The 25,760-nt window shown below is 36.1% G+C and overlaps 1 protein-coding gene across 4 annotated transcripts in view; it reads right to left on the bottom strand.

Moving 5' to 3' along the window:
• The window catches only part of FGF14 (fibroblast growth factor 14), a 621,331-nt gene that overhangs the window by 115,029 nt on the left and 480,542 nt on the right, over positions 1–25,760 (bottom strand). For all 4 annotated transcript variants that reach the window (XM_007196803.2, XM_057532955.1, XM_057532954.1 and 1 more), the window contains 2 exons: positions 18,370–18,480; positions 12,230–12,333 (listed from right to left, as the gene is read on the bottom strand). In XM_007196803.2, coding sequence (XP_007196865.1) covers positions 12,230–12,333; positions 18,370–18,480 — 215 coding nt within the window. The remainder of the gene's footprint in view (positions 1–12,229; positions 12,334–18,369; positions 18,481–25,760) is intronic.

Below are 25,760 nucleotides of genomic sequence, written 5' to 3'. Positions count from 1 at the left end.
AAAAGTCATTCAGAATTCTCAGAGTCACCAAGAGGGCCCAAATGCTTCAATTAGTGCTGGTGGCATTGACAGCCCTCAGTTAGTCTTCTGAACTGGGTATTTTCTCCTCCCATTATACACGTCCACCTACCAATCCCACTCTGTTGTCCACCTAAGAAATGAGTTGTAGAAGAAGAATCAAAAGAAGAACTCTTAGAAGAATTAAAAATAACTGGATTTGTGAATTATAAATTCTATACACTATCTGTAAAGATTGATTTTATGTTCATAGGACTTCACAATGAGTATTCAGAAAAATGCCTACATGAGAACTAAGAGAAAACACCCACATTTACATATCAGAATAGTAATTTCTACGTGTGTACCCTTTTCATCGTGTAGGAAAAGAGTATGTGTTAGTAGTTTGTGGTTATAGAACAGCTAGACACAAACACACACACACACACTACACAGCACCCCCAGTACAATAATTCTATTTTTCCCCTGTGGTAACATACTTAGGTATGATGCAGTAATCCCTAAAGATTATTGAGTTATCCTTGCAAAACTCACTTTGAAGTGGGATTAACAAGATTAGTTCATTAATACATAAAACTCTGGGGCTTTGCAGTCTCAACATTTCCAGGACTTGGGCATTATGTTTCTACATCTTTATCTTGCTGTTCTCACTGTTACGGCCTCAAATGTAAAAACCTCTCAAGTAACCGATAATGCATTTCTACCACTTTTTTTCCAGAGTGAAAAATTATTTTAAAGGACAAAATGCTTCTAGGTAGAACACTGACATCAATAGAAAATACAATTAAGTATTGAGCAGAATGGTTAAGGTAATTTTAACATGCCATTATTGGATCAATTAGTACACAGGAATTTGCCAGATATTCAGTGTTTCAGCAAACCCTTGGGCAAAGTCTCCTGTTAAGCAAATGACTGGAATATTAAATAATTAAAATGAAGTGCTACAATGTACCACATTCCATAGTTTTCCCTAGTCACATTAGGAACATAATATCTAATGAAGTTATTATTCATTAAAAATTTAAATAACATGGTATTTTAGTCCCGGTAGTTAATGGTTTAACAAGTCTGAGGAATTTCTAACTGGTCCCAAAGACTGACCATCAGGAATAAAATAAAATCAGGACTGGTTTTCAGGGCTCAGAGAACCAAAGTCTGACACAATCACGTATTCCTGACATGGTTTCTTTTCCCTTTTTTTGGTTATTGTTATTGCATAAATGATGCATAAAAATTAATAAGAACTTTGCATTCAAATTCCTACAAGGTGTTATTTGATTTTTTTAGGTAAACACAAGGGAACTACTGCCCAAGGCAATTCTTCTGTCTACCCATTTCAATGTACAAGCATTCTCACATAATGTAATTTTAAATTAAAGGCTCACTGCTATTCTCTTGGGTATACATTTGGCTTTGTTAAGTCTATAAAAACAGTCTTGTAAAGGACTCAAACTGCATTAGAAAAATAGTTAACCCATTTATGGTACCTGTGGAACAATTTCTTAATAATTTCCTCCTTTATATTAATATGATATTTCACATTAGAGTTTATTTCTCCATGGACATTAAGAGAATGCCTCTTACCTCGTCCCTAGGTAAAAGTTGTCTAGAGAACTTTTGAACAGTTTGAAAGTTGATTTTTTCTGTTATTAATATTGCAAGAAACATAGAATTCTAATTGAAATTGGAATAAAACCAACGTAGGAGTTGGGTATATGGTAAATTGCAAGATCTTAATATAAAAATTTTTTTCCATTGCTTCTATTGACAACATTAATTGATGGTTACAGGATAGAAAGCAAAATGTTAAATGGAAATATTTAAATAATGAATAATGCAGTAGGTGCCATTATTTCTTCTGAAGTTACATAATTTTTTTTTTTACCATTTAACACAATAGCAAAAATAATATGAGTAATAAGTACTGATTGCAGAAGAGGTGCTAGCAAATGAATGTGCATCTTTGCACTGTGAGCATTTTACATGCCTCCTAATAAATACAGTTGTTTCCATACCACAATAAATATGCAGCTCTTAAGGGAAAATAATTTGCCATGACCAGGATTTGGATCTCTTATACACTCAGCCTCAGGTTTAAAGAGTGGAAACAGTGTTATAAAGGGTTCAGAGATGAGAGACAGATGAGTTAACCGGAGAAGTTAACACAAATGGGGAGTCAGTGAAGGTCAACCCATTGTCATTATGCCCTTGTGAAGGGCATTCACAGCTAATTTCTCACGTGACGTGGATACAAGCTCCTCCTCTCATGACGTAAACCAATATTCACCATTTGTCAGGCTAGTACCTTTCGGTACTATTTGTACCAGCATAAGAGTAAAGTAGAATAATGTTTCCTGTTTGTCCAAATAACTATTTCTGCTAAATAGTGCCCTGGATCCAGGATTAATAACCAAATAAAATTATCTCCATCTTGTCAGAGATGTAGCAATTCCAAAGCCTCACAAAAATATCTCGTTCCCATTCAGTCTCTTTCTCTACTGGGACAGCAAGTAACAACCAATTATGACGCTGTTGCATGGGTTGGGATGTACCTATTAACAAGTGACTCATCTCTTCATTTCATGTAGTTGTCAGATCTTAAAACCAATATCTAACTCTAAATAAAACTCTCAAGAGATCTACTATGTCCTTATTCAGAAGTACACTGTGTACCTTTCCACGAACTTGTAATCCAAATTGAATACATTACCTTAAGACAAACAGCCAACATTCAGTGAAACCCTAAGTAGCTCAGAGCACAAAACACCCTTCCATAATATAGAGAAATAATTTAAAGTTAAAATGTATGGAGTTCACATATATAAAAACTATATATGTGAACAATAGAGTTTTCACTATAGGAACAATTTTTCCAATTTTAGTAAATAATGTGAAGAAAAACAGCCAATTTGGTTTTTCAGTAATGGTAACTATAGTAGTTTCTCTGGAAAAAAATGAGTCATATTTTTATGAATTATTTTCTAAATAATATTTCTTATTAATTCCCAGTAACTAAGAAATGGAATGTAAATTACTAAGAAATGGGCTGCGTTGAGGAAACTGAGAGAAACACCCAATTTCTGTTCAGAGCCCACCATGAACTCATGGTTCATGGGTTCTAAGAGTCCCTGGCAAGTAGCTTACATACAACCCCATTCCCAGAAATAGAAAGAATTCTCTAAAAGTAAAATACGTAATCAGAAACAAACCCCTTCAACTTTACTTGGGTGGATGGTGTATACAATTTCAATACGGAGGCGTTCCACATACACAAACAATTTTTTAAAGAATCACAATTTTCCCCCAGTTTTAGTAGTATTAATTACTGCTTTAATGTTAGAGCTGATTTGTCATTCACTATATGGTATATCGGCCTTCTTAGCATTTATGTATTTAGTTTTTTTTGCAAAAGTTTTTTCATGATGTGGAGAATGAAAACAAAGAGATAGTTCGTTCTCAAATATTATCTATTGATTTAGGACTCAATTTTTCAGGTAGTCTTTGAAATTCCTTACATATAAAAACTCCTTTCACCATCTACCATCCATCCTCTACAAATACAGGTTTTTAAAAAATTGAAACATTTAGATCCAACCTAAATTTTGTTACTACCTACAGTATTTTATAGTTTTCACCCTAGCGTAAAGTAGGATAAAATTGCAAAATGCAATGATATTTTTTCTTTGACACTACAAGTATATCATTTATGAACATATAGAAACAATGAAGTCCTTTCTCTAATTATCATTATTCATGCTCTTGTTTTAAATTGTTCAAGTGGTAGCGACAATTTACTAGAAATCAGGGTTTACTTTTTTGCCTTGAGGTTCTTTTTTAAGGTGAAGACAGCATTACCACTCACCCATTAATGTAAATATGACCATGATATAGAGGCAGATATGGCATATCCAAGTTCTGCCTCTGTGAGTTTATCATGCCCTTCAGGAAAGGAAATGTGTAAATAAGTGCTTTTCTGCAATTCTAACTCGAGAAATTAACAGACTCCTATCTTCTTTGCTGATGCTTAATGTTTTTTTGTGGGGAAAAAAGATAAGTGGCATGCATAATAAATAGCATGAATAAGGAAGGCATTCAAGGAATAGATTCATAAAATTTGCTGGTGAAACTGATTCCACCTTAACAATAAGCAATCAAGAACTACAGATTGAAGACTTCTTACGTATCCATCACTATCAAAGGAGTGATAGGAAATGTACAAACCTAATCATGGAATCACAGGTTCTGAGAAGAGAGGAGAAAAGACTCTTAGAATTCATCTAGTCAAGATGCCCTCTGAATGATTTCCTCATATCTATTGGACTTTAGAGGGTTTTGGTTGTTGGTTTGTTTGTTTTTAAATCGGGAATTTTTCACATATCTTTGAAGCTCCAGCACATACAGCACAATAGCTGTCAGTGGGAGGCATACAATAATACCGGTTGATTTGAATGAGCAAATAAATGAATTTATGATTATACACATCTCTACAGAGTGCTTGATTCCTCAGCCTATATTTAAGTGTTGAACAATTATACTGAGCAGAGATGATCTTCTATATATTTCTTGCACACTCTTGTTATCAGACATATGTGTTTAATTTTTGTGAGGTGTAGGGGCTTTGGTATAGTTAAGAAATTTATATAATGGTGGGCCCACATGGGATCAACCCACCCTCTTCACAGGACCTGGAAAAGAAACTCCAAGCATCAGGAACCTGCTGATCGTCTAGGGCAGAAGGAGGCCTCCTTTGTTCCAGAAATGGGACTTGTGTGGTAAGGTCCTGCTTAGAGGAAAACAAACTTGTCTCCAAGGAAACAGAGGCTTAGGGAAAATACACAATTTATTAAATATAGATATATTTATTTTATAAGTAATTTTTAAAAAAAAATCCTAAAAAGAGTTCACTTTTGAAGCAACCCAGCTTCATTGTCATTGAAAACCTGCTCTGACAGGATGTCCTTGTTCTGAACCAGCCCTTCAGGTCAGCAGAGCGTGCTGGCCCCAGACTGATCATCTCAGGGAGAACCCCTGAGCTTTTTACATGGTGAAGACTAGTTTTCTTTCAAGTTTGCAACCAGCTGTTACTAGTTGCAAATTCAATGTCTTTGTTTCTATTTCTCTTACTTCATTTTCTCAAGTCTCAGCAAAATTCCTGTCTTTCCCTATCTTATCTTGATGCTCAAGGACACATTTCTTGTCCTATTCTTTCCAGATTGAGCAGAGTGATCATGGCTGGGACTTTTCTCTGTGCAGCTCCTCAAAGCCCAGCTCATTTGATCAGTGGGAAAGGTGAGCACTACTTATGGTCACGTCATTCTGCTTTTACTTCAAAAGGGCTTGAACTGGACCATGAATTTGTAAATAACAACAATAACAATAATCATAAAGCAATGGTAAATATAAAATCATGTCATCTCAGAGTCACAGCTCCTGAGACAGTGATGCAGACCCTTGTTTATCAGGGGTACTCCTTCAGGGACATGTGTTAGAAATGCCTGGGACACATATTCAAAATTCTGATTTTGAGGCATATCGAACTCACTGAATGTGAACCTTTTAGGTTAATGTCCTGGGATCTGGATATTTACAATGCTATCTGAGTAAGTCTTATGTATAATGAGGATTGCGGATTACTGTAAGAATATCCAAAGGCCTGATACTTTGTTCCCATATTATTAGCATCATTTCTATAAGGGCACAAGTTATGAATTTACTCAGCTAGTCCTCTGCTCTACTACCTGGTGTCCAAAATTGCCTCTATCGATTCTGTATATTTAGAAATCAAGCAAAATATATTAGAAAGCTTTTTCAAGAAGTCATGATACTTAATAATGTTCTTTCTAATATCTAACTTCATCCACGCAGATGCTGTTGACCCCATTTCTTCACCTTTGTCTGACGTTCAGCAGGAAAGGGAAAACAATCACTATCCATCACAGAACAATTCTTGCTCCATCTGCAAACCATTCTTAAGACAGCCCTTAGATGTGGTTCTTCCAGGATGCATGAGTCACCATCCAGCAGCGGGGTTATAACCCACCTGGGTATCCTGGTTCCAAAACTGAACGCAGCACCTTCCTCTACCCAGGCTCCCTCCTCCTTCTGGGTTTTGTTTTCTTCAAGGAAAGCATCACAGCTCACCAGGTTCTGAGTTAATCACACCAGAGTGAGCCGTGATTCTGTCACCTCCCCTACCCGGACAGCTGCAGAGTTCTTCCCATAACTCCCCAAGAAACACTTTCAAATATCTCTCATCCTTTCCAGTCCCTTCATTCCCGGGTTGCCAACACCAGTGTCTCTAGGCCCAGAAACAAAGTTAACATGTGCGTAGAAACAAAGTTACTGTGTATATAGTTGTCTTCCCTTAGAAATGAACTTATTTACAAAACAGAAGTAGAGTCACATATGTAGAAAACAAACTTATGGTTACCGGGGATAAAGTGGGGGGAGGGATAAACTGGGAGATTGGGATTGACATATACACACTATTATATATAAAACAGATAACTAATAAGGACGTACTGTATAGCACAGGGTACTCTACTCAGTACTCTATAATGGCCTATATGGGAAAAGAATCTAAAAAAAAGAGTGGATATATGTATATGTATAACTGATTCACTTTGCTGTACACCTGAAACTAATACAACACTGTAAATCAAATATACTCCAATAAAAATTAAAAAAAACAAAAGGAGTAGTTGTCATTGTGGCCAAACTGTAGACTGTAGAGTACTTGCCCAACCTAAAGGCATTCAGATCACAGTGTGTGTGTGTGTGTGTGTGCGCATGCACACACACACACACACACACACACACACAGTCTGTCCAAACAAAACACATGTTTGCAGTTTGCAATTTCTATTTAATTCACTCTTTTTTCTTTCTTTTTCTTTTATTCCCCCATTCCCCTACCTTCTTGCCCCTGGCAACTACAGTTCAAGTCTCTGCTTCTATGTATTTGACTGGTTTAGATTCCATGAGTAAGATCATGCAGCGTTTTTCTTTATGTGTCTGGCTTATTTTACTTAGTATAATGCCCTCCAGGTTCATCCATGTTGTTGAAAATGGCAGGTTTCTTTCTTTCTTTAGGGTGATAACACTCCATTGAATACACTCAGCATCCCTCACCTGGACTACTGCAATGGTTTTCACACTGCCACTCACCTCTTTCCACTCATTCTTACAGGTATAATCCTTTGGAAGTTAAATATGGCTATAATACTAACCAGGCATAGCTACCATTCTGGAAGGGGAAATAGGTGAAAGTGGTTATGGGGATAGAAAAGAAAAAATATTTTAGGTGTGATTAGAAACTCCAGACTGTGCTTCTAGAAGGAGGATTTTGTTTTCTCCACCCCATAGTGGGAGGCTGGAGCCAGGAGTCAGGTGGATTCCAGGAATGTGATGGAGGGAGTGAAGGTATGACCTGCCCTCTCTCCCCTCCTTGTGATGTATCTTCCCCATTTTCTTCCCTTGGCCGTTTCCTTTTCCCATCCTCCCTTCATTCTCTTTCTTTTCTCCCCCTTTACCCCAATGATGCCTAATGCATCTTCCTACTGCTGATTTATTATCTCCTTTTCTTTTCACTTCTCTTTTTTTTCTCTCTTCTTCCTATTAGTATCTTCTCCATCTCAACCTCAATTCCTTCCTCCAAATTCCATAAAATGGCACTGGAACTTGGATAGCCGGAACGTCTATTTATTTATTTTTATTGCCGACTATCAACCTAACAATAGAAGAATAGGATGTTTCATATTTTCCTTTTGTCCAAAGACGACTTAAAATTAGTTATATGTAGTCTACCATTTGCTTTTGTTTCTAAATTGTTTTTTCCTTCTGGTAAGTGACCTTAAGTAGAATGACGGCATTCTTGCCTTTGTCATAATCAATCATATTCTGTGCCTCAGTATTCAGGGTCATAGGAACTACATGAACGCTGGAGAGAAATTAACTGAAGCACTATACTTGCTTTCTTATTACTAGAAATTATCTGAGCCAAAATACCAAGAAAGGATAATAGCCATTTTGAGCCTGGATGATATATCCAACTGAGTCATAATGTGGAAGAGACCATAGGAAAACTTGATAAAAAAAGAAATATATATTCAGCATGGTAAGTAAACCTTTAGGATAGGTGTAAATTTTAAAACTATTATTTAACATTTCATACAAAGAAATAGAAACACTCTGACCAGAACTGTAATCATGTAAATAAATGTGTGTGTAATTTAGGCACAATGTGTAATTCCACTGAAACACACACAAATCAGATACACACAAATGATATATATATATATACACATACACACACATATATACATTCTCAAAAGGTGTTAGATATTGTTTGTGCAGAAAAACATGCATATAGAGTCATAGATTCTTAGAATAACAAAGACATTAACAATCATCTCAAATTTAATACACTTTTTAAGATAAAGAAATTGACCCATTCAGAGAGATGAAGAATGAAAGATGAAAAATGGAAGGGGCACCTCTGTGTAACCAGATGAATGGAAACCTGCTCAGTTAGAGTTTTGCCTCCCGGCTCCCAGGGGTCACATCAAAGAACAAAAGGCTGGTCCCCAGGATGAGCAGTCATCAGAGGCTACTGAGGCCCTTGGCTCACCTGCAATGGATAGTGACGGCCAGTGACAGTCACTGTAGCTCAGATTACATGATTAACCTCATGTACTGCCTGGTACCTAAAGAAAAACAGAACACTGGGAGGCGTGGCTAGGGTACCCCACCAGCACTGGGATAAATAGTGAGCAGTGTCCTGAGGATGGATGTCCAGAGATGCTATTCAGAGACAAGATGGATATCAGGGATGAGCAAAGAACTCACACATCACTCCATGGGCACAGAAATACTAGTGCCCTACAAATAGTTTATAGTTGGTCAACATGCATTTTTCCTAAATATCATTTTAAACTAATTCTTTAAAAAAGTATTTCCTTGTCAGTTTCTGTTCTGTGACCATGCAGCCTGCATTCTATCTTCAAGCAAACTGTTTGTATCTAACATCAAATCTCGAGAGGCATCTTCAAGAAACATATTACAATCGTTATGACCACAAAAGAAATGACTCTTGTCATGTTGAAGAAGAGATTCCACAGGGAACAAGTGCCTTCAGCATCGGAAATGTGATTATTTACATCTCAGTCAAAATACCTTCTTTCATCCCCCTGAGGTGGAATTATCTGACAAATTAAATATCTTTATTTGGATGGCAAGGGATTATGAGAGTTACTTCCTGAAATACAAATAGAGGAATATACACTCCAAGTCAGACCCCTAGTGTGACTTTCATTTAATGGAACTCACTTTGAATGATCTGAGTATTTTATTGCCTACGTTCTAAATTTATAGATCCTCAATAAATGCGGTCTCATATCAGACACTAGTCTAATTTGATCTTTTTAAAGTGGGCATAAGCTTAAAACAGATTCCTTCGTTTCTCGGACTTCAATCTTCATTAACTTTTTTCTGTAAATCTTAGCTTGAGTGGAGTTTTCCTTTTCAAAAAGTTATTCAACTTAGTTCAAAACTTCTTAGTTGGGTTAACCATGTCGGCTTTAAAAATTTAAGCTCAAACGTTACATGTGATACATTTTAAGAATATTAAGCACCCAGTATATAATATCAATCTTTCCTCCGATAAATATCATTTTCTACGATTTTTTAATTTGAGAATCTCCAAAGGAAACAGATTATGTTTCAAATGATCCTTCTTAATAATTGAAATTAAGTTTCTTCCCTAGGTAACAATTCTCTAAAGATTTTTATTACATCATCTTGTGTTTATAACTTCTTCTTAGAATGGGTGCCAGGCCATATCATGAAAACTGTTTGGCACATGAAAGCAGTACAGTGAAACAGTTAAAAATGTAAGCTAATGAGTCAGACTAATAAGGCTCACATCCTGTCTTCTCTGTCTACTACCTGGGTGACCGCACAGATTCTTAAGCTCTCTGTTCATCAGTATTATCATTTTAACAATATTTGCTTAATTGGTTGGGAGAATTAAATGGGCTAAGACTGTAATGCACTTAGAACAGTGCTAGGCAGAGTACACTAGATACATATTAACCATTATTATTATTATTACATATTATAGTAATTGTTATATTGTGTTGTTCTAGATTATTATTTTAGTAGGCTCTCAGAAACTAATTATGGAATAAAGGACTGAATGTGGGAAAACATTCTTTTTTCCTGAAATTTGAAGTTCAAACTTCATTACCTTGAAATAAACAGAGCACTTTAACCGTAGAATATTAGTAAAAACTGGAAATCGCATTCAATTTTTATCTAAATCCTTTTCCTACAAGATGCTGAGCACGGTAAGGGCCTGGCCTGGGCAGGGGACATTTTAGGGTAAGGCTGGGTGAATAGAGCACTCCTTACCAGGTCCTGGGTTCAGGACCAAAGAGTCAAAAATGAGAAGAGGAGAAAACCAAGACCTGCAAATCAGAGAATCAAGACACCAAAAGGGAGGCACAGAAGCCAAGTACCTGGAGAATCTGGAAGGTGAGAGTAGAAAACAGTGGGTCAGATAAAAAGCTTAATGGCGTTCCTGGGACTAATCCTAGGGCAGGTGCTGCCCACAGATCTGAGTTTTGGGTGGAAAGGCCGTATTTAAGGTGCCGAGGACTGGACTGGGCAGTTAGCTCTGTCCTCACTCTATTCTTGCTGCACCACTTAGACTGCACTGGACACAACCAGCACTTGGATTTTAAGCTAAGACACATACGATGATATTCTCTACCTTTTAAAAAAACGGCATACATGTGCAACTTCATCACAAGAAAACAGAAAGCATCTCAGAAGCAAAAAGATCAAACAAACATTTACATTTCCCCTGACATCAATGCATACACCTGAGCAGGACAACATGATAAAATCATCAGCAGAAACAGAACTAGAAGCTATGGCAGAAACTGCATCTAATAATTTTTAGGCATCTCAGAGATTACTTGCGGGTAAAAGAAACAAAAATAACAGAACAAATGTCAAATCAATGAAACTGACTTTTATCTGAAATAAGGTATCTCTAGAAAATGATCTTTATCTGAATCGCATTTTTCCTAAAGGAGAGATAGGGAATTCTAGCTTCCCCTTGCTCCCAATATGTTGAATATTCATCTTGTGAAACAGAATGCAATTTGCATAATGTAGGGCCCAGGTCTGTGTGCAGGAACACCCTTCAGGGAAGGCGGAGGAAGGTTCCAAAGGACAAGAGCATTTCCCAGCTCACCACGAAGGGAATCTGCAGCTCATATTTCATCTTCTTTGACAGGATTTCCCAGATTTGCTGAAGAAAATATATCACATTGCACGGGAGGCCCCAGAGAATGCTTCTTCTCTGCTTAAGTTTTAGGTGTGTGTGTGTATGTAAAATGTATGTATGTTTACATGTGGTTTTTTTGATGATGATATTTAACAACAACAGAGTTTTAAAGAATTTATACTAAGATGACATGCAAACTCAAATAAGAGAATTTTCTTTGAAGCTCCATGATTTTATCCACTTTTGCTCAAGGGATAGTGGAAAGAAGTATTGCTTGGACTTGTGACAGATATGAATTCTAACTGCATTATAATATATGGATATAGTATATCCGGATATAAATTATTTGTAAACAGTAAATATTCCAGAAGAGGCTAGAAGGTGCCCAGCTACTAGTACACATTAACACAAAACCGACACTTGCTTAAATTTAAATGCAATATCCATTTTGATATTAGAATTATTTTCCCAATAAAGCATTTACTCAATCTGAATTCTCATTTTTAAAAGAACTGCTCTCTCCTAAATTTACTTTTTTAGAATTCACATTTATTCCATTTCTTTTTATAAAATAATCTTTTACAAGAAACTCCCTAAGACAAGCACAATTCTAAACAGCAGAAAAAGATTATATTAATATCAATGCTTTCAAAATTGCTCAATTTTCTATGAACTGGGACATATAAAAATATGCAAATGCACAATTTTAAGAGGTGATATAACTCTTCCACTTGATACACTGATATTATCAAACATTGATGACTAATGAATTAATAGCTCCTACAGCATTGCAGTAAAGGTCAAATACTAAAGCAAAAATGAGAGTCATGAGACAGAACTTTCTCACTTTTGTGGTTGATGGTTTCGCTATTTTGCAGACATTGAATGAATGGCCAATATCTTGGGCATGCTACTTACTGATGGGTAGAGGTAACCTTCTCCATTCATGGCTATATACAACCCTGTTTTCACTCCCTGGATGGCCACGACGCGCAGCCCCACTGGTATGAGGTTGAACAGTGCTGTTAAGAGAAAGACAGTCTGTCACCAAAGGGCAGGAAGAAGCAAAGCATCCCCATCCCTTTTCTCTGTTTCATTTGTTCTATTTGAGAAACATTATGCTTGTTACAACCTTCTGAGAAGTTCCAATTCATTAACTTTTAATTTCTCTATTTAAGAAGTTTCTGTTACAAGTAAAATTTGCACTTGAGCTCCAATTTATAGGTCTTATCAGTCTCCCTATAGCATTCTGAAGGACTGATGGCATAATAAACAGAATCAAGCCTGTAAGTGTGATTCTAGAATCAAGCCTGTAATCGTGATTATAGTATCACTGTCTCTGACACCGTTTGATAGCAAAAGAAATAAGCTACAAAGATTCTGAAAGAGCAGAATTTTAAGAGCCCAAGTTGAGTGTTTATTCTGGTCTTTTAAGTAGAAGGTTTGCTTCATCACTGCAATGTAAGACAGGCAAGAAGTTTAAAAGGTAATTCCAAAACTAAATTACTCTTGCAGAACCAACATGATATGCCAGCAGAGCCCAGAAATGATGTGCACCTGCCAATGTGCTAAATTTAGAAAGAACTAATCAAACTGAATGGCATGCAAATTTCATAGATAATTTTCTTTATTAATATTTCATAAAACTATGAGTGAAAACTAAAACAAAGAGGGAAAAGTATTCAATTTTACCCACTTAAGAGATAAAAACTCATGTTTCCATGTTCTGTTTCTTCTCTTATTGACAAAAATGTATTTTTACATATATTTCACATTGTGCAGACAGCAATGTTATCACTGATTTTTTTTTTAAAAAGTCTTAACATCCTTAATAATGCATTTCCATGCCATGGTTACATGTGTCTGTGTAGTGGGTATTCTAGTACCATTCTTGGTGACAACTGCTGGATGATCTTGGAGATTTTATCAGAGACACATTTATAAGATAACTGTTAATTATGGGAGGTTATCTGCTCCCATTCAAGTTCTTAATTCAAGTCTAATTCTAAGTAATAGAACCAGGCCAGAAGAGGCAATGAAAACACTAAAATGTCGAAGTAAATGTACAAGTAAAATATCTTAGGTTAAGGCTCTCACCTTTATTCCACAAAAGATACATAGCTTGAAAAATGTGGGCAATTTTGACTTAAATCGATAGGTTTACTCAGTGCATAATTTTAAATGGACTTTCTAAATTGTGTTCTATTTAATTCCAAGGCACATGTTTTCTCTGAATAGGGTAGGGGAAAATTATACCCTCTCTTCCAATTATTACATATTACTGATCTTGAGATCTCAAGATGTCTGTGCTACTCAGATGATGAAAGGAAAATGGCAGGCCATGGCCCTAGAAAATTATCCTGCAAGAACACTCAGGGGCGTATATGGTTAGGTGGATATTAGCTTTCATGATGCAAACTAACACTGGATTGTCTTCTGTTGGATTCTAGGAGCTTATGATATCCTTATGGAGGAATAAGGCTTATGTTTGCTTATTTCTATTATTTAATATTAAACGTGAGTGTGGATTTATTGAGTATTTGTGTCATGGTAACTCTTAGTATTCCTTCTTCATAGGAGAAAGCCATTGGCCATTTTCACTGTCTTCTGTAATACCTGAACCGTCCCATCTCCCTTATATTTTGAAAGGATGGGCATCACAGGGTAATTCCTGATTTATGTGCAAAAGTTTTTTTTGAAAACCATAATTGTACATCTGTCCATGCAAACTATTCTATCCTAACCTATTCAAACTTAATTATTCTAACCTTCACACATATCTAATGGTATTTGTAGGTGCCATGTAATTGATATAGGGCAGATGGAATAATCCTAGAAGGTAAGTGCATCATGAACTCACTAAAATAATACAGTACGGGAAAGAGTAAAATTATAGAAGATAGTCTAAAATGACTGTACTAAAAAAAAACTGTCTCCCTCCCCAGGATTTTGGTTGGGACCTGAATAATAATTATAATAATAGTTATTACAATTTACAGGATGAAAACAGAAAGTGAATCCATAGAACCACCGTAATGTGGAAACCTATTCAGAGCTGACCATGACTGAACCATGGCGCTGATCAAAACCACAGATATCCACATTAAATGAAACATTACGTTTTTTCACTCTTCTTGTATATAACATAATTATAAAGCAATATCACAAGACCTAGGGGAGCAAGAATAATGAAGATGTCCATGCTACTTTGTTCATTCTGTGGAACACTGCAGTCTCCATATAATAGTGAATTTCATTCAACCCTGGCTGCACTTTAAAACTAGCTGTATTCATAAAATAGGATGGCCATGCCCAACTCCAGACCAATGGAATTAAATCAGTCTCTGGGAGTGGGTTTAGGGCATCACGATTTTTTTTTAAAAAACTTTCCTCAAATGACCCTGACCTACAGCCAAGGTGAGAACCACCTTCCTAAGGCCTGTCGGGGAGTTGGCACTGTGAGTGACCCGCCATTTTTAAACAGCAAGTTATCAGGTTCGGAACTTCTAAGGTGAGAGGGATTGGTGTGTGTGAGGCTTTGATCTTGCAATAGTTATTGCATATGGATTTTTCTATAGTCCTCTTCTGCTTGCAGTATCTGGTAATGGGGACAAAGAAGTTTAAGAGCACAGGAAAACCCCCGGGGCATCCCCAGAAGCAAATTGGGGAAGAAAACCACTCCCTAATCAAACACCATAGTCATGGTAATGCTGACCTTTAGTAGACAGAAGGGAAACTCTAAGAATTTTAAAGAAACACACCCCGGAAAATGAGTGTGGTGATGAATTAACCCAGGCAACCACTACCTTTTGTGAAAGATCTTTCCAGGGCACGTGCAAGCCTAGGTAAGCAGGTGAGTTGCTCCAGTACCTCTCTATTAGGACCAATTATCCATCATCAACCATTTTCTTGCCCAGATAGTTCTAGACCTCAGGCTGTTAAGCCTGGGAGGACATTAGTATCAGGTTCGCCTGCAGGCTTTTCTCCTTTCCAACACATTTAAATTTTTTGACAAAGGAAGCTGAGCAGGGTGGTTCTGACTTTACCTAGTTTTAAGTAATCTCATATTCAGTAGCGGGCTATTTATTGAGCTCAAATCACGAAAATTTGAAGATTCAAGCCTCAGTTTTGTCATTTGATGACTTTTGGGATGGCATCAGGGTGACGTGTAGGTTATTTCTCTTTATTTTTCCTATCTATAGATGACTAATCCTTGTTTTGTATTCAGAGAAATATAAAAAAATGGAATGTGTTTGTGAATTATTACATCATAGCCTTCCTCAAGCAAAAAGGGCAGGGCTCTAATGAGGACCTGTCTGTCTGTCAGCATCTCTGATGCTCACCCCCATTTCTAAAGAACACTTTTCAGGGCTAACAATTTCCCTAGGAGTAGAAGACTACTGTGATAAACCAGAGAAAAGAAAATATCTTAAAATTCATCCTAAAAACCTGTGTTTTTCAATTAAGATGGTGATAGTACACAAAAGTAGAGTTAATTAGTAATTCCCATTGCTTTTATAAAGCTGCTACAATCTGCCAAGTTTTATTAAATTTTACAGTCATACAATTTTTATAACCTTTTGAGAAGGAAACACTTATCTCAGACTGTCTTATTCTGTTCTGCTTTGTCTTTGCAAATGTTGAAATGGTAAAGAAACTAACCGAACTGGCTTAAAGGGCACATAAAATGCAATGGTAACTTGTAAGAAAAGAAACCGTGGGCCAGATCTTTGCATAGCAATCAAAGTCCCTCTAGTGAGGTCACTCTGATTTGGTTCTGATTTGCTTGTCCACTGGGGCTCCTGTTCCTGCTTGGTTCCCAGAACTGTTCCTCACCAGTATCTAAGGGGATTAGAAAGGATTTCACGAGCCACCCAGAGATTCTTTTTCCTCGGGTGCAGTTACACAATAGGCGGAAAGAAGCCGCATACATTCAGCAACAGAAGGTCTAGTATCTTTCACTATCTCAGCTTTCCAGTTTATTGTTTAATATTATGCAGATAACCAGATATAATCACGTGTGTGTATAATGTCTACATCTGTACTTTCACAATTTAGGAAATACTGTGCTGCTTACTCAGTTGTGAAGCAATATGCTTTTAAAAGACAGTGTCTACTTGACACTTCTTAACTCCATATTGAGTCCATCATGAAAAATAACCAATTTGTTTGGCATTACAAAAACAAAAGGAGAAGGTAGGGAAAAAACTCATAAACCATTTATTTGAAGGAAATTATTTTTCCGGGAAGTCCAACTAAGCAGCATTTTCATACGGCTATAGTATATTTCCTTTCTTGAAAACTTTTGTCAAAATGGATGGCATCAACCTCTAGTCTGATAAATCAGAGTGTCATAGCTCTTATCATAACCATAGTTATGGAAAACTTGTTCTCATGCTCTACTAGACTCTGGCCGAAGAAAATCAGAGAACACTGAAGACGTCAGAACTTAGGAATCTCTAAAGTCCATGACCCCCATGACTGTAAGATGTAAGAAAAAGAGAATGCGTTTTGTCAAAGAATGGGTAAGGAGTTAAAAGTGGGGAAGGGAAAATGAGCAGATATATATGTATTAACATGAATCAGAAGAAACTGACATCTTTTGTAGGTCAAAGATGGTCAAGTGCTGATGATTTTAGAAGTTCAACCTAATATCAAAATCCCAAAAAGTAAACAATGTTTGACATCAGTCTTATGAATAAAAATGTCTTCTCTTTCTTCCCTGTGTCTGAATTGCTTTACCTTCTCTTTTTCTAAATCAAAAGAGGAAATAAAGCGAACAAAAATCAATGAACAAATATGATAGGGAAAAATTTAAAGTACAAAAGGATGACATAATATAAACAAAGAGAGGGAAAGATTAAACATTGAATAGGAGGAGAATGTAGATAAACAAAGAAAATATTTAAAATTGAAAGAAAAATAAAAAATGAAGCGATGTCCAAAGTCTAAAATATAAACACAATGGCTGGGAAAATATTGATATTTCACTTAGCAACACCGAATGCAAAAATAGTCTATATCATTAGCTGCTCTCAGAATCAGTGCTTCTCAACAGTTGATTACTAGACTTTAAAACAGGAAGAATCTATAATTTGGTTATATGTATTCAAAGCCTCCTTCTTTCCATAGAATGATGTTCTGTATATGAAGGATAAATGATAAATCAATGAAAAGATTCATATCTACTAGTAATATGTGATTAAATATTTCTAATAAAATCAATTTTTGCTTTTCACTAATTCTCCCGAGCAATAAAAAGTGTGTCTATTTTAGAACTGATGTGCTAAACTAAAGGGAATCAGAGGCCAGTATGAACAGAAAATGGGAAAGGAAAACACAATTGAACAAGAGGGGCAGGCACCAGAATAAAAATACAAAGAAAAGTTATATATAAAGAAATAATAAAATGAAGACAGACATTAAAACAAGGGAAAGTGGGTGGCTCTTTAATTAAAAATAAATAAATAAAAGCACAGACCCAATTTTATCAAATAAACAATTTGTACAATGCATTTAAAAGCACACAGCCTTCATGTTCTCTCTATAAAGAAAGATATTATCTTTTCTTGTTGAACACAAAGAATTTGAAAAATAATATCTCTATTATTTGAAACATAACATTTCTATTATTTGAAACAACTAATCCTTGTAGCTCTTGAATTTCCAGTTATCATTAAGAAGCTACAGGCCTAATAAGGATAAAACTTCCAAAGTAAACATGTAATCAACTTTCACCTGAACGTGTCAGTGTAGTTACTTGACTTTGATGATAATGAGATTAAAGTAACAATAATGCTGGATATGACAATTGTTTGGGAAAAAAACCTGAAAAGATTAACTAATACGTCTCTTAAAATGACAGGTTTCTTTTGTGGCTCTATGAATATTTCCATCCATGTGGTCCAAGTAAAATTGTCAATGGCAGTCTATTGTGTAACATTTGTAAAAATGAATGAACATAACCCAATATTTGCAAGTGTATTTTTAAAAGTCATTTAAGTAGCAGCATATCTTCTATCAATTGTGTTCACTGGTGGCCTGAGGTTGTCACTTACTAGAATTAGTGCTGTCATCCTTGGTTCCATCGAGAGCTCCATCGGGGTGCATTTGCAAGTAGTAGCCTTGCCTGCAATATAACCTGGTCACTATACCCTTGAGCTGGGGATCTGAAAGGCAAACATAGTGGTCATAAGCCTCACAATGTGTCACAATTGAATTTCTTTTTTCTTTTCTGTTTCTTTTCTTTCTTTTTCAGAAGTAAGAGGGTATTTTATGGACATAGCACCTTTTATTTTATGTTTCCCAGATGCCTCTGTATTTCTCAAACCTGGAAGATGCTAATCACAGAAGGTGAAGAAACTGCAGTCGTCAGCGGAAGCTAATAGGTCATTTTATGAAACTGATATGTGTGTATTTAAATGGTTGGTTAGTTAAACGATTAAACTGCTTAATCTGTTAGTTTAGTTATTAGTTAAGTCCTAAACTAACTAGCTTAATAGTTTAAACTAATACCATTCAGGATGGCAGGACAAGAGTTTTGCAAACTTCTGGCTTTAAGAAACCTTATTAAAGGCTTCTTAAACATTTGCATGTGTCTTTTCAAAGGCCATCCTCATCTCATGACTAGATTTGATGGGGGACATCAGAATCCCCGCAATGGCAACTGGCATCTCTCCACCACCCCTGGAGAGGACATGCAAATGCGATCATGCTGTCAAAACAGGAGGATATTACAGAATGATGAAACAAAGCATCTTGTAATCAATCATAAAATGATGCACTTGCAAACAGCTGAACACACACAAATAAAACCACATGCAAAAACAAACATAAAAAGCTATTCAAAACAGAATAGCCTCAGCCTTATGTTTAGTTCTCGAGAAATTAGAAAGTGAGAGCATCTGTTTCTATGTATATCTGAATTTGAAAAATGACCCCATGGTACACAGATTTTCTTCAAAGATACTATGATATTGAAGAAAACCTGGAAAATAATACATGAAAATCACAGCATTCATGTGATCAAGCATGTTAGAATACAGGTGTTTTTGGAAGAGTAGGATTTTGAAAAGAAACATCTAAGTGATTATTAGGATTGTGTCACGTATGTTCCTTACTCTGTAGTATATAATTTTAAAAATCACATAATTCTAAGATGTGCATTAGTGAAAAAAATTACTCTTGTGCCTTAATCTGCCCATCATCCAATAAGACTTGGCTGGGCTACTGACCCTTTAAGTACTGAGGACTTTTCCTAGTTTTGCTGCATCATATTTTTGCTTGTCACTGAAAACAGGTAGCACAGAAAAGGAAGGGAACAAAGGCGCAGACAAGGGTAGGGATTCTTAGTTGCCATGAAAACATATAGAGCATTTTAGAGATTGACAGTTTTTCTGCAAAACCTTTATGTTCTGGATCACTTATTTTTAGTAATCCTATATCATAGCAACTATATCTTCTGCACTTGAATTAAGTACATCAGTCAAGGCAGTGAGAAGACCCATAACCCCCGCAAGTCCCTTCACACGTAAACAGCGAGAGCCCTTCTCTTTTGTTTTTTGTATTAACAAAAAGATAAGAGAGAACAAACATTGGAGAGGATGTAGAGAAAAGGGGGCCTTTGTGCATTGTTGGTGGGAATGTAAAATAGGTGCAGTCCCAGTGGAAAAGAGGATGGAGGTTCCTCAAAAAATGAAAAATAGAAATATGATCCATTTGCTCCAGGAATCTCACTTCTGGGTATACATGCAAAGGAAATGAAATCAGGATCTCAAAGAGATATCTGCACCCCCATGTTCACTGAGGCATTATTCACAGTGGCCAAAACATGGAAACAACCTAAGTGTCCATCAATAGATGAATGGATAAAAAAATATGTGGTGTAGATACACAATGGAATATTATTCAGCCATAAAAGAAAAGGAAACCCTGCCATTTGTGACAACAGAAGTGAACCTGAAGGACATTAGGTTAAGGGCCTAATTTGTCATCACACCTCATGTCTGATAAGAAAGGACAAGTAAAACATGAAATTGTGTTTTTGAGTTCTTATTTAAAGACAAGAAAAACCAAATTGATATATATTTACATAGTTTCACATTATTTGTTTGTTTGTTTGTTTTAGAAACCGTAATAACATCGACCGCGTTCTTCTCAGGGGCCAGGATTGACTCATTGAATTTTCACCACAACTTACTTAATAGGAAGCCCATTTTGATGATGAGAAAGTGAAGACACAGAACAATGAATTAATTTGACAAAGAGCATATGACTAATAAGTGCAAAGCTGGGGTTGACATGATCCTGCCCACTTAACTACTAAATTATGTGGCCTGTAAAAATCGAACAATCGAATTAAACCATCTTAAAAACTTAAAATAAAATACAAACTCATCTGTTTTCTCAAACTAGGTTCTCGAAGATTATCTCTAGCTGTGTCTAACCCTTAACCCTGCATACTTGGAGCTGAATCTATAATATAAAGCAATAACATAAAGTTAGAAATGACCAAATTTCTTGAAAATCTCTTCTAAGATCTGCCCTACTTTGCCATTGGCCACATTTCCAATAAATCTCTACCCATAAAACCCTCACCAAAATGATAAATTTAATACTGTATACGTTTAAATTCCTACAGTATCATTTTCACTTTAATTCCCCCATCTCCACCAACTTCAGCCAAAAGCCAACTCCTGACTTGACACTGAGGTTAACAGTGTCAACCCCCTAAGACCAACACCATGCTTGCCTTTTTTATTCCACCTAATGGGTTGCCCAATTCCTACAGATGCTGTCTTGAAAATCTCCTTCACTCTTTTCCCTTTTTCTATTTTCACGGCCAGCAGCAGTTCAGCCCCCAGTGGCCTCTCCTACGTGGTCTTACAACCTGCAGTATGCCTGTTCCGATCCATCAGATGAGGAAATACGCAGCCACTCTCCAATATCCGCTGAATTACTCACACCCTGCAGCAGGGGGTTCCCATCCTATCTGCCCGACCTTGGTTTCTACTGTTCCCACGCCATCCTCAGCGCATAGCCCAACCTGGGTCACTGTGGGCTGCCTACAAAGATCCCATAATCTCCCACCTTTAACCTGTTCCCTTAACCTTACGTGTCTCAAATGCATCCGCTTCCCTCGAGAGGCTCCCCTGCGCACCTGTGCACACAGCCCCACGTGCACATGTCTTTGCCTAGTTACTGCTTTTTCTTCTTCCCAAGTTTGACTCCACCAGTACTTCCTTTGGGGCACTTGCCTGACACCTCCGAAGAGGTCAGACTCCTCCTTGGAATGCTTTTATGGCAGCATTCTTTACAGGTGTAACATTTTGTAAACATCAAAATGATTTCATTTGGAAATATTATTCATACATTAAAAGATAGAGAAAGCAACACAACCTACATCCATGCACCCACCACTGAGATTAAACGGACATTAACATTCTGCTCTATAACTCAGAACTTTAATTCCACATTTATTTGTGCACTTGTATGACTGATGTCTGTCTCCAACCTAGACTGTAAGTTTCATAAGGAAAACTGAAATGTACGCTATTGCTCACCGTGGCATTTCCTGGGTCTAGATAAATGAGAGGTATGCAGTATATATTTCTTGAATGCATACTGACAAAGGTGTAATTTTCCAGTAATTTCATATTGCAGGTAAAAGTGGTAACTGGAACAACAACATGAAAACTAAGACAGAAATCACAGAAAAGCCTTAAAAATGTCCACAACTTTTGATCAGGTAATTGTACTTTCTGCACTTCTAGCCCAAAAATAAATCCTCAGTGTGGTATAAAGTTTTGTGTAACAACATATGTATATATGACACGAGCATGACTATGTAAAAAATACTATCCATAGAGAAAATGGGGGAGAATATGCCAAAATGTTAAATCTAACTCTATTTTGATGGTTATTGGAATATTTATCTTTCAATATTTTATTATTTGCAAAATATCCTATCATGATGGCATGCTAATTTTATAATGCAAATGCAGAAATTTTAATAAATATATTAATGCCTTTGAGAAAGAATGAGTTAAAATAGCATTTTGTACCTACTTGCAAATAATATTGCATACATATATGCAAGTAAACTAAACACCTATTACTGTTGTAGATTAACTGGCTGCCCCAACTTTTCAAGAATTCCACTTAATATTTTCTCTTTGCACATAATCACATGTCCATAAAACCTTTACTGTGATCCTTATTTATATAGTTGGCCATTGTGCAATGTGGCCATTTATAGCTTAAAGTGAGTCTTTCAAATAATTAAAACAAACAAATAACCGCTTTCTCCCTAAGCCTAAAGTATGCAACCAAATAATCACAGCAAAAACAAAACAAGACAATTTTACTGACAACACAACCACATCAGTTATGTGCAGTCACACAAAGGTATGACTAATCTTCTAGATCTACTGTGAATAGAAGGCTCTAACCCTTCATTTTCTCACTCTACTTCAATACAAGTCTCAACTTCCGTCTAATATGTGCTGGACAGATAACTTACATATATTATTTTATGACTCCGTGAGAGAAAAGTTGACAAAAAAGGACCAAGAAAATCTCACATAACTGCCGGAATGGATAGGACCCAGACTGTGCAGCAATTTAAAGCAACAGTGTCCAAAGTGGAGGGTCTCTCCTGGCCAAGGCGACTGTAGGAGAGTGCACTGCAGGGTATGAAGACCCAGTATTAGAACTTACTATTTTATTATCTCCAAAAATGAGAAAGAACTTAAGCTTCACTAATACTTAACACGAATTGACATCAGTGTCTTCAGAGTCACGTGTCACATTAGGTCCTTGAAGTACCTGAGGCAGGTGGGGCATCCCATAATGCTGAGGGGCTGGCCCAGCGACCCTGGCTCTCAGTCACTGCTCCTAATGAATGCTTTACAGTATGTTGAAATTTATGTGCTCCTGGTTAAGCGGGCTGATAAGTTATATTATTTAGTTTAACTAAAGTTAGGGTAGTGTAGGGGAAAAAAAATCCCAGAGATAGTATGGATCAAAGGTGGTACAAAAAAACAAAAAAGCAAGCAAAAGCTTAACATGAAGAAAATAACAAAGATGACATATCTTCTACATGGATTATGTGGTTAAAAATAAGCGTGGAAGTAAGTATCGAAATAATGATAATCTATTCAAATCTCACATGACGTCAGCCAAATGATTCTAAAAATGCTTAGAAGACGATCTGAAATACATCTACTGTGATAAGAATGGAATCTCACCCTAAATGAATATTATGCCTTAGGATATAAAAGAATGGAAATATTGCTTGTGTGAAACAAACTTATATTGAGGTGCATGTTCACATTTTCCTTTAAACTAATGGGATAAGAAGGTTTGGGGACAAAGTGCTACAAAATCAATGATCTTATTTGCAATACCGATATAGCCCAAACTCCTACAACTTGGACTCTCAATTAATAATTGAAGGATGAATACAAATATCTGAAGTCCCACACCTATATTTTAGTTAGCCAAATAAAAAATGCAAAATATTTTCCAGCTTATGAAATTGTTAGAGTTCTTTATTCTCTTTTAAAATACTTATGCGTTCAGAATATCTACTCTGCTTAAGAAAATATGAAAACTTAGCCTGTCTTAATTATCCTTTTCCTTTTGTTTTGTCTTTTGTATTTACTGTGCCTGCACATTTTACTAAAAATGTTCTGAGGATACTCCTTGAGTGAAACTCTAACTATGCTCTCTGATATTAATTAAAATAGAAATAATGAAAGCTAATGTGCATGTATATCAAGGAAAAAAAAAAAGATGTTTCATAATATATTAGCCTCAACACTGAGAACTGAAAGGAATGCAAATCAGTCCAGCTGCCTTCAGGTACAGGGAAAAAAATACCCAACATTTTAAATTAAAACAATCACTTTCTCAGAAGTGTGTTCATTTAAATCAATCACTGTCACAAATTATTTTCATAAAATGTGCAGACTGACAAAAGAGAAATCAGGATAACTCTTAGAATAATGTATACATAATGTAAATCATTATTTAAATTGAAAAACGTACAATATGGCATGGATTTTTATATGGCAAATACATAAATGTATATACACACATACTAATCTCAGTACTAATTATCACCATAGGTTCTTTTTTCTTAACATCTTTATTGGAATATAATTGCTTTACAATGTTGTGTTAGTTTCTGCAGTATAACAAGTGAATCACCTATACATATACATATATCCCCATATCTCCTCCCTCTTGCATCTCCCTCCCACCCTCCCTATCCCACCCCTCTAGGTGGTCGCACAGCACGGAGCTGATCTCCCTGTGCTATGCAGCTGCTTCCCACTAGCTATCTATTTTACATTTGGTAATGTATATATGTCAGTGCCACTCTCTCACTTCGTCCCAGCTTACCCTTCCCCCTCCCCGTGTCTTCAAGTCCATTCTCTATCAGCGTAGGTTCTTAAATGTCACTCCTCTATTAGCTATGGGAAATCATATATTTTTTTAACAGGGTAAAAAGCAATTTTTGGAATATATATTTTTTGAGGTAGCTCTAATTAGATTTTGGCACTCCTAGTAGCAGAAAATAGTATTGTGAATAATTTATCCAGTCATAAATTATCATATAGTCCAATCATAAAAATAAACCACGCCAAGGAACTCTTCTAAAGAGCTGAAAAAGAGGGTGAGACAAGGGCACTAAGGAAAATGATAAAACTAAAGGTGTGAAAATATGCTATATCTTTCTGTTAATTTCTGAGAATGTCATTCAATTTCCTTCCGGCACTGACCGCATGCTACCTCCAGAGCCCCATCCCTCTGGGAACCTTGTTTCAGCCATTTCAGAATAGTTCCTGAATCCATCATCCCAATCCAATGCATTACCACGTCTATTGAATTTTAACTGCGGATTCTACAGCCTACAATAGCCTCTCCACCTTCGCCTACTGGATCCTTTGCCTGTAGGTATTAGGGATACAATCTTGCCTAAAAATACAGTTCTTGCTCTCAAAGAGCTTGCTGTCTATTGAAGGGAGAAGGAGAGAACTTGTAATATGATTTTATGTCAATTAATCATGAGTTAAATTATTGGGTTTACATGTCTATCTGCCTGAAAATAAATTATAAATCTTTTGATAATTTGCATCATTATTATTCAAAATAGACTGTCACTATGCTTTACAGAGAACAGCTGCTCAACAAATATTTATTGAACTGAATTCACCTTCTGTTTGTTTTTTAAATCTATACATAAGCTTTAAATGGAATTAAAATCAAAATGCATTTTTGTATCTTATTTAAGAATTAGAGGAGCAGAGTATACTTGAGATAAAGATAAATGTGGGTTTAGAAAGGGAAACATCAAAAAATTTAAAACTTATTTTCCAAAAATTATTTTGGCCAAAAAATTCCCTCTAGGTAAAATATATTAAGAAAACAACAGTGGGTAAAC

Source organism: Balaenoptera acutorostrata, chromosome 18 (genome assembly GCF_949987535.1).
Source record: "Balaenoptera acutorostrata chromosome 18, mBalAcu1.1, whole genome shotgun sequence".
Classification (NCBI taxonomy): domain Eukaryota; kingdom Metazoa; phylum Chordata; class Mammalia; order Artiodactyla; family Balaenopteridae; genus Balaenoptera; species Balaenoptera acutorostrata.
The sequence above is the reverse complement of the archived record's forward strand: the minus strand, read 5'-3'. Positions and strand labels throughout refer to the sequence as shown.